The 8,393-nt window shown below is 61.2% G+C and overlaps 1 protein-coding gene across 2 annotated transcripts; it reads right to left on the bottom strand.

The window, feature by feature from the left end:
* Nucleotides 1-589: 589 nt before the first annotated feature.
* TMIGD2 (transmembrane and immunoglobulin domain containing 2) lies at nucleotides 590-8,199 on the bottom strand. 2 transcript variants are annotated; one of them, XM_058282076.1, is made up of 5 exons: nucleotides 7,542-8,199; nucleotides 5,235-5,588; nucleotides 1,413-1,457; nucleotides 1,218-1,328; nucleotides 590-936 (listed from the first exon to the last, which is right to left on the bottom strand). In XM_058282076.1, the coding sequence occupies exons 1-5, from the start codon at nucleotides 7,720-7,722 to the stop codon at nucleotides 614-616; spliced, it is 1,014 nt and encodes a 337-aa protein (XP_058138059.1). In that variant the 5' UTR covers nucleotides 7,723-8,199; the 3' UTR covers nucleotides 590-613. The 2 variants fall into 2 exon arrangements, with proteins under 2 accessions (XP_058138059.1, XP_004463336.2); XM_004463279.3 differs by having other exon boundaries at nucleotides 1,230-1,328.
* Between the last annotated feature and the right edge of the window lie 194 nt (nucleotides 8,200-8,393).

Genomic DNA, 8,393 nt, shown 5'->3' with positions numbered 1-8,393 from the left:
GGCAGCATTTGGGGGGGCGGGTACCCCAGGAGTCCAATAGCCTCTTGGAAGGAAGATGGGGAGGCGGAGACCCTTGGAGGGGCAGGGGCTCCCAGGCTGCTCCTTCGGGGGGCTGGGAACTGGGGCGGGAGCCTTGAGGCTGGGAACTTGAATCGTGCACAGGGAAGGGCCCAACACAGAAAGCTCTAGACCACGGAAGCGCCCCCCTCCTGTGGCCAGATGCTGCGGAAAGGACAGCTGTCCCCATGGAAACAGCAGGGGAGGGGGAGGGGAGCCGGGCCCAGCTGGTGTCACTTCAAGGTGACAGTCGGGGGCTGGAGGCTCTGGGGCTGACCTCCCTCCCCCCACCCCGCCCCAGCCCGGGTCCTCTTCCCGCCTTGGCCTTGGGGACAAGAGGCTGCTGCTGGGTGCTGCTTGCAGACCTGGCACAGGGGGTCCTTGCACTTGTCCCTACTTGACAAGGGAGTTGTCACAGGACCCTCCTCGCCACAAGTAACTTCTCCAGACAACCCTGGGGGCTCGGGGATCCCCAGGGAGGCCCCTCCCAGCTCTTTACACCCCCTCCACACACACACAGAGCAGCCTCTGCTTTCCTTGCTTTCTACACGAGACTTTATGTATTGAGAATTCTGGGGGCCTGGGGGAGGTACCCCCTTCCCACTTCAGGTGTCCCTCTCGGCCTCGGCTCTCCAGAAGGGCCTGGCGTGGGAGAGACCCTGGCCGGAGAGGCGGGGTGGGGGGGCCTGGGGCAGCAGCCAGGTTTGGGGGGAAGGCGCGGGTGGGGGCTGGGAGGCCGGGCGAAGGAGATGGAATAGACGCTCTGGTTTTTCTTGTCAGGGCGGGGGGTGCCCAGGGCCTTCGCTTCCCCAGGCCAGGCCTCGCTCTTCTTTGGGGGCCCCTGGGGCCGGACTAGGACGTTGCAGTAGACCGGATGTCCTGGGGGAAAGGAATCAGGTCAAGAGGAAACCATGTTTAAGAGACCCTGGTCCTCTCCAGGCCACCGCTGGGGGTTTTGTCTTGCTCCTGGAGGGGGTAAATGTGGGTGAAGGGGACAGCTTCTCCCTCTACCCCACCTCCTACCCAGCAGCGCCCCCTCCCTAGCCTAAGGTGGGGGGGGTGTCCACCAGGTCAGGCGGCTGCAGTTCCAGGCTCCGCCACGCGGGGGCGGGGTGGCCAGCGGAGGGCGGCGCCCGCGGGAGACCCCTCGGCGCGGTTACCTGGGCCTTTACCTGAGTCCCTGGGCCTGCAGCGGCGGCGGCCCCTGAACCACGTGCCCAGGGCGAGAGCGGCCACGGCCACGCCCCCCGCCACCAGCGGGAAGAGGAGTCCTGGAGGCGGAGAGGGGACACAGCGGGTGGGGGGCGGGGCTGGAGGAGGCCCCCGCCCGCGGAGCTCACCTGAGAGGCTCTTACCTGGAGAGACCAGTTCCTGGGGAGGCCGGTTCAGTCGGGGGCCATCTGCAGAGAAGAAATCTCGGTCGCGGGGGGGGTTGCCCACTTTCGAGTCCCGGGGCAGAGCCTCCCTCCCCCATCCTCAGGGTTCCTGCCCCTGCCATGCCGCGGGGCTTCGGGCAGCTGTTCCCTCTGAGCCTCAGGTTTCTCTTCTGAAAATGGGCCTAATCGGTCCACCTTGCTGAGTTAGAGTGGAATAACTGACACCTGATTTTTCTCATCATGAGCTCCATCACCCCCATCATGAGCCCCACCGTCCCCCCGTGAGCCTCGGCACCCCCACCATGAGCCCCACCGTCCCCCCGTGAGCCTCGGCACCCCCACCATGAGCCCCACCGTCCCCCCGTGAGCCTCGGCACCCCCACCATGAGCCCCACCGTCCCCCCGTGAGCCTCGGCACCCCCATCATGAGCCCCACCATCCTCCCCGTGAGCCTCGGCACCCCCATCATGAGCCCCACCATCCTCCCCGTGAGCCTCGGCACCCCCATCATGAGCCCCACCGTCCCCCCGTGAGCCTCGGCACCCCCACCATGAGCCCCACCGTCCCCCCGTGAGCCTCGGCACCCCCATCATGAGCCCCACCATCCTCCCCGTGAGCCTCGGCACCCCCATCATGAGCCCCACCGTCCCCCCGTGAGCCTCGGCACCCCCACCATGAGCCCCACCGTCCCCCCGTGAGCCTCGGCACCCCCATCATGAGCCCCACCATCCTCCCCGTGAGCCTCGGCACCCCCACCATGAGCCCCACCGTCCCCCCGTGAGCCACGGCACCCCCATCATGAGCCCCACCGTCCCCCCGTGAGCCACGGCACCCCCATCATGAGCCCCACCGTCCCCCCGTGAGCCTCGGCACCCCCATCATGAGCCCCACCTTTCTCACCTTCAGTCTCTCACCCTAATCTTGAGCTCATCATCCTCATTGTCAGCTCTAACATCCTTGTCATGAACCCATAACCCACCACGAGCTATGTCTCCCTCATTGTGATCTCCACCATCCTCATCATTAGCTCCATCACTCCCATAATGGGCTCCATTGTCCTCATCACGGGCTCCATCAGCCCCATCATGAGCTCCACCATCCTCATCAGAGCTCCACCATCCTCATCAGAGCTCCACCATCCTGGCCACCAGTCCTTCACCCTTGTCTTGAGCCCATCACCCTCACTGTCAGCTCTCACATCCTCATCATGAGCCCATAATCCACCACGAGCCACAACGTGGGCTCCACCATCTCAGCATGGGCTCCGCCACCCTTCCCATGGGCTCCACCATCCTCTTCATGAGCCCCATCATCCTCATGGCTATTGTTTGTTGAGCCTGTGCTGTGTGCCCCATGTCACAGACAGAGAAACTGAGGCTCAGAAAACCCAAGTCACTCCCCTGGGGCCACACACCCTGGAGCAGGGTCTGGCTTTGAACGAGGGCCTCACTCACCATAGCCCCCGCTCCTTCCCTGGGTTAGGAGATAAGAGCAGCCAAGACCTCACCTGTTTCTGAAAATTAAAAAAAAAAAAAAATGCCTACACCAGCCTGGATGTTTGCGTCATGCCGAAAAATCAACATCACAGAAATAATAATAATAACCACTCTATTTTATCGAGGGCCTACTATGTCCCAGGCCCTGAACTAAGCTCTCTAGACAGCATCCCTTTATATTCACCCAAACCGGTGAGGAAGGCGCTGGCTAGTATCTGTGTTTTGGCAGCTGAGGAACACGGGCACAGAGAGGTCAAGCTACTTGCCCAAGATCATGCAGCAAGTCAAGGCCAGCACAGGCCCTAGAACCCAGGTCTGTGTGACTGACAAGAGCTCCAGTCAGAGACCCTGTCTGCTGTGACGAAGAGAAGACCAAGCATCCCATGCTCTCCTCTTGCAGATTCTGAGGCTCTGAGAGGGTGTTGGGTGATGCAGGGACCAGCCATGTGGAGCTGGACTGGCGCCCACTGCCTTGCTTCTCGCAACTGCCAGCAGTTGATGCCTCCACTGCCCCGCCTCTGCTAATTGATAATTGTCCCCCTCGCCACTCAAAGAGTAGGGGGCGCAGGACAACCATAGCCCATCGCCCAGGGGTCAGCCCGTGCCCCTGCCAGCAGGCGGGGTTCTGCCAGCCAGGGAGGGCTGGGCACCCCTTGGGCTGGGGCTGGGGCTGGGCACGCACCTGAGGTAAGCAGGACCCACCCAGGGAGCAGCGAGTCCACGGGGCCCCTAGCTCCCCGCCGGGACAGAGTGGGGGAGGCGAGAGAGCCAGACACACAAAACCCTGCCTCTGGCTCATGCACAGCACTGCACAAATCTTGCCCCTCTCTGGGCCTCAGTTTTCTCGTCTATAAAATGCAGCGGCGTGGAGGGCCGACAGCTTTCCTTCTGGATTCTAGGCTTCTAGAATTCTCGGTTCTTCCACACTTTGAGATCACAAAAATTCTAAGAATCTATGCAAAGAGTTTAAGATAACTACAGTAACTGGAAGATTCTAGAACTGTCCATTCCTTTCATTCAGTGTTTCCCAATCTTTTTTTTTCTTTATTTCCCCCCCACATTACACATACACACACACACACACGCACAAGGAAATGTTTCAGATTTCTTTTTTCTTAATTGCTCTCCTGTGGAATTTCAATATCACAGATCGCTTGTATATCTGCTTACATATTGTATTATGTTTATGCTTTATACAAAGAAAGAGTAAAGGGGGAGCGGATATGGCTCAAGCAGTTGAGCACCTGCCTCCCACATGGGAGGTCCCAGTTTCGGTTCCCAGAGCCTCCTGTAAAAAAGGAACAAACAACAAGCAAAAGCAGGTGAGAAAACCAGCTCAGGGGAGCCGATGTGGCTCAGTGGTTGAGCACCAGCTCCACAAATGAGGTCCTGGTTCAATCCTCAGCCCCCTGTGCCTCAAAAACATTAAAAAAAATATAAAAAGAGTGAGATTTATTTTCCCCCCTCAAGAACCGACTTTTGTTCCTTTGGGAACACTATCATCTCCACTGAGAATGCGTGCTTTAATTTAAGAGTCTGGAATTTTAAGTTCCTGAGATCCTAGAACTGTGAGATTCTATTTTGTGGTTTGAGTTTCTAGAACTGTCCTCGGTACCACAGAAATGTGCACATATGCTCACCAAAAGGCACACCCCAGAATGTTCACGGCCTCAGCATATTAGCCAGAAACCGGAAACGACCCCAGATGCTCATCAACAGCAAGTTAGATGAATAGGAAAAAAGATTGACCCACCGCTACCCGCAAGGACATGGTGACTCTCCAGCTATCACAGCGAGCCGCGCAAAACAACGGGGAATCAACTCGGTCAAAATTCCAGACCCGTAGGTCCCAAAGAGTCTTTAGGATTGTACTATGCTGGCACAGGGGTCAGCAAACCGTAGTCTGCGGACCAAATGTGGCCCCTCGCCTGCTCTTTTAAATAAAGTTTTATTGGCATGCAGCCATGCCCATTTCTTTCCATAAGGCAATTCCTACTAAGGAAAATCGAAAGGACCCTAATTCGATGGCCACTTCCACGCCAGAGCAGCAGAGTGGAGTAGTGGCAACAGAGACCCCTAGGGTCCCCAAAGCCAAAAATATTTGCCACGTGGCCCTTTCCAGGAATGAGGCTTCCCGGCCTGGTCTGGAAGTCCACATTCCGGTGCATCTTTGCTTCTGCGATTCTCAAATTCGACCTTCTCGACTTTTCAGGATTTCTGTTCCCGGGAGCCTGATTCTAAGCCCTCGGGGTCCAGGTGGTTCCGCTTCTAGAAGGTTCTGGCTTCCTCCCCGCCCTGCGCTTACCGGCCTCCACGAGGAGCCACGTCCCGTTGCCCCGGGCCTGCTCCAGCTCGGGGATCTCCACGGCCGCCCAGCACACGTACTCGCCGCTGTCGTCGACACCCACCGGCTCCAGGAGCAGGGAGAGGTGGCCGGGGGCCCGCCACGACAGCCGGCCCCGGGCCCCGCAGCCCCCCGGCCCGAGGCTGCCGTTGGCGACGAGCAGGTGGCACAAGGGCTCGCCGTCCTTGGTCCACCGGACGCGGAGCTGCTCCCAGGCCCCGGCCGCGCTCACCTGGCAGGACAGGTTCACCTGGCTGCCCCGCCCCGCCCGCAGCGCCGGGGGCTCCTGCCGGGTGCTCAGGCCCGCGGGGCCTCCTGGGGGGTCAGAGAGGGCGGGGGTGAGGGTGGCCTCGGGCGCGGGGGGCGCGTGCTTGTGCGTGCAGGTGTGTGTACCTGCGCCTGTGTGCTCAGGGGCTTGGAGCTGTCGGTCCCCCCCAAAAATGTTCTTTGACTTAATCCATTCCTGTGGGTGAGGGGGACTTCTGAGGAGGTGACCTCAGTTGGGGCGCGGCCTCCTCCCCCAGGCTGGGTCTTGACCCTCCTCCTGGACTCCTTTATAACCCGAAAAAAATTCAGACAGAGAGAGGGAGAAAGTCACAGAAGGAGCAGCCAGGAGCTGAGCGTCAGCGGAGCCGGAAAGAGAAGGGAGAGGCCGGGGGAGGCCACCTGTGCCTGGCCAGGCGACAGGGACCAAGGCGCGCCAGAGCCAGCCCCAGAGAGTCAGTTTCTGGGAGGAAGCAGCACCTGGTACTTTTTGTGTGTGGGGGAGGTACCAGGGCCTGAGCCCCGGACGTGGGAAGCAGGCGCCTCACCGCTGAGCTCCCCCCACTCCCCGGCCCTGCCTTGCTTTGGACTTTCTCCTGGACCCGAAAACCCCGAGCCCACAAATTCCCACTGTTTAGGCCACTCCATGGCGCGGCCTTGCTTGAGCAGCCAGGAAATGAAAACGGGGTGTCGGCGGGGGCGGGGGCGCGTTTGTGTGTGCCGACGCGCCCGCGTGTGAACGTGTCTGTGCGGGAAGCTGCAAGGGTGAGGCGGGAAGGCTTGGAGAGCTTTGGGGCTGCGTGACCTCGGGCAGGTCACCTCTCCTCCCCGAGGCCCAGGGACCGCATATGTGAAACGGGCGCCCGTGCTCGGCTCCCGTGAGGCTCAGGGAGGGGCCTCTGTCCACGCAAAGAGCCCCCCCCCGTGGGCCGGGCCCCGCAGGGACGGGCTGCCCAGGACCCCACCGTGCCCGGGACAAAACCCCTGTCGTGGCGGAGGCGACGGTCTAGGAGAGACACAGGAAGTCAGGAGAGGAGAACGGTGGTGGAGGAGAAGAGTGGGGAGTGGAGGCGGAGGACGGCGATGGGGTCAGGGGCCCCTGTTATGCGGGGACGGGGCCAGGGAAGGAGGGTTGAGCAGGGGTCAGAGAGCAGACAGGAGCCAGCCACGGGGAGGGACAGCATTCCAGGCAGTGCAAAGGCCCTGAGGCAGGCCCGGGCTTGGAGCGCTGGAGGCCAGTGGGGCCGGAGCTGAGGGAGCACAGGGGGGGTCGAGTGGGAGGCGGAGAGGGCGGGGGGAGGGGGGGAACCGGGTGGGCCACGGGGCAATAGGGCAGTGGGGACAGATGGCAATTTAATCTCTGCAAACCGGGAAACCAAGGTAACGAGGGAGAAACGTGATCCACTTTCAGTTTTCAAAGATCACCCTGACTGCTCCGTGGGGAGAACAGATTGGGGGGTGGGGACAGGTGCCAGGGACCAAGGAGGACGTGGCTGCACTGGTCTAGGCGAGAGGAGACGGGGACAGACCAGGGAGAGAAGGGGTTGGCTTCCAAGGAGCGTTTGATCCAAGTTGGCTCTGGGCTGCGATAAGTCTGGGGTGCCTTTTAGACGCCCCAGAGGCGGCCTGTGTCCAAGTCCCTGACCTTTGAGATGAGTTTTCAGCAGAGGCCAAAGGGATTAGAGCTGGGGGAAGCGTGTTCCCAGCAAGTGCGAACAGCAGGTACCAAGGTCCTGGGGTGGCGCCCAGCCTGGTGGATTTGGAAAAAAAGGCAGCAGGCTGGAATAAGTGGGGGGTGGGGGGGTATAAAGGAGGCGGGGGAGGTCAGAGTGATTGGCGGAGCCAGGACACCCTAGAGCTGGGCTGTGGCTGATGGTATGAATTTCATCCTAGGAATCCTCCCACCCACAGATCAGGAGACTGAGGGTCAGAGCGGCCCTGAGCAAAAGGAGCAGGCAGGCTGGGGTAACGGAGAAAAGTGGGGAGGGAGACCCGGATACTCACCCCAGACCTGCACCAGGAGGACCAGCGCCGTGCCCAGGGTCCCCATTCCTGGCCCTTCGGGACCCCCCTTTCCCCACTGGAGCCCAGACACCCCTTCCCCGGCCTCCCACTCGACAGACTTCCTGCCGCAACCTCCACCCACCTGCCGCAGCGGCGAATGTGACAGGCAGTCAATAGACATCCGGTGGCTGGTGCTTCTTGGGGCTCCACTTCCTGGCCCCTCGTGCCTCAGTTTACCCAAAGTGGTTTTTGCCCGAAAGCGAAGGTGCCGGAAGGTGGGGGTGGGGGGACGATGTCCCGGGGAGGGGAGATCTTTCTGGAAGACTCTACGTGAAGGTCCTTAGGCTGGGGGCCACGTAAACAGGGCGGGTGAGCGGAGCAGGTGTAGCTCGGTGGTGGAGCACCTGCTTCCCAGGTATGAGGAGGGACGGGCTTGGGGGTGGAGGAGTGAGCAGGCAACGGAGGGCTAAGGCTTGGGGGCGCAGGTGAGGGGGGGCTCGAAGGCTTTAGGGTTCTTCCCAGCCCGCTCGAGAAGCCTGCACCCCGCGCGGCCCGGCCGTGGGCGGGAGTTCAAACCTGCAGGTCTCGATGCTTCACCCACAAACCACAGGGTGACCTGCTTTCCACCCAGATCCCAGAAGGCCTGCAGCCTTCGAAAAAGTGCTTCCGTTAGCCTCAGCGAGACCCCTGCAGTGGCGCTCTACCCGCCCTGCCCGGCTAGACTCACGCAGCTTCCCTGCCCGCGCGTAGCCCCTTCTTCTGCCTTCTCCAGCTTCCTCTCGCAGAGACCCCGGACAGGTCCAGGCCCAGGCCCTGTCGGTCTGATAGGGGAGGCCGAAGTGCACGCAGACC

Source organism: Dasypus novemcinctus, chromosome 19 (assembly GCF_030445035.2).
Source record: "Dasypus novemcinctus isolate mDasNov1 chromosome 19, mDasNov1.1.hap2, whole genome shotgun sequence".
Taxonomy (NCBI): domain Eukaryota; kingdom Metazoa; phylum Chordata; class Mammalia; order Cingulata; family Dasypodidae; genus Dasypus; species Dasypus novemcinctus.
Note: the sequence above shows the minus strand (reverse complement) of the source record. Positions and strands in the feature narration are given on the sequence as shown.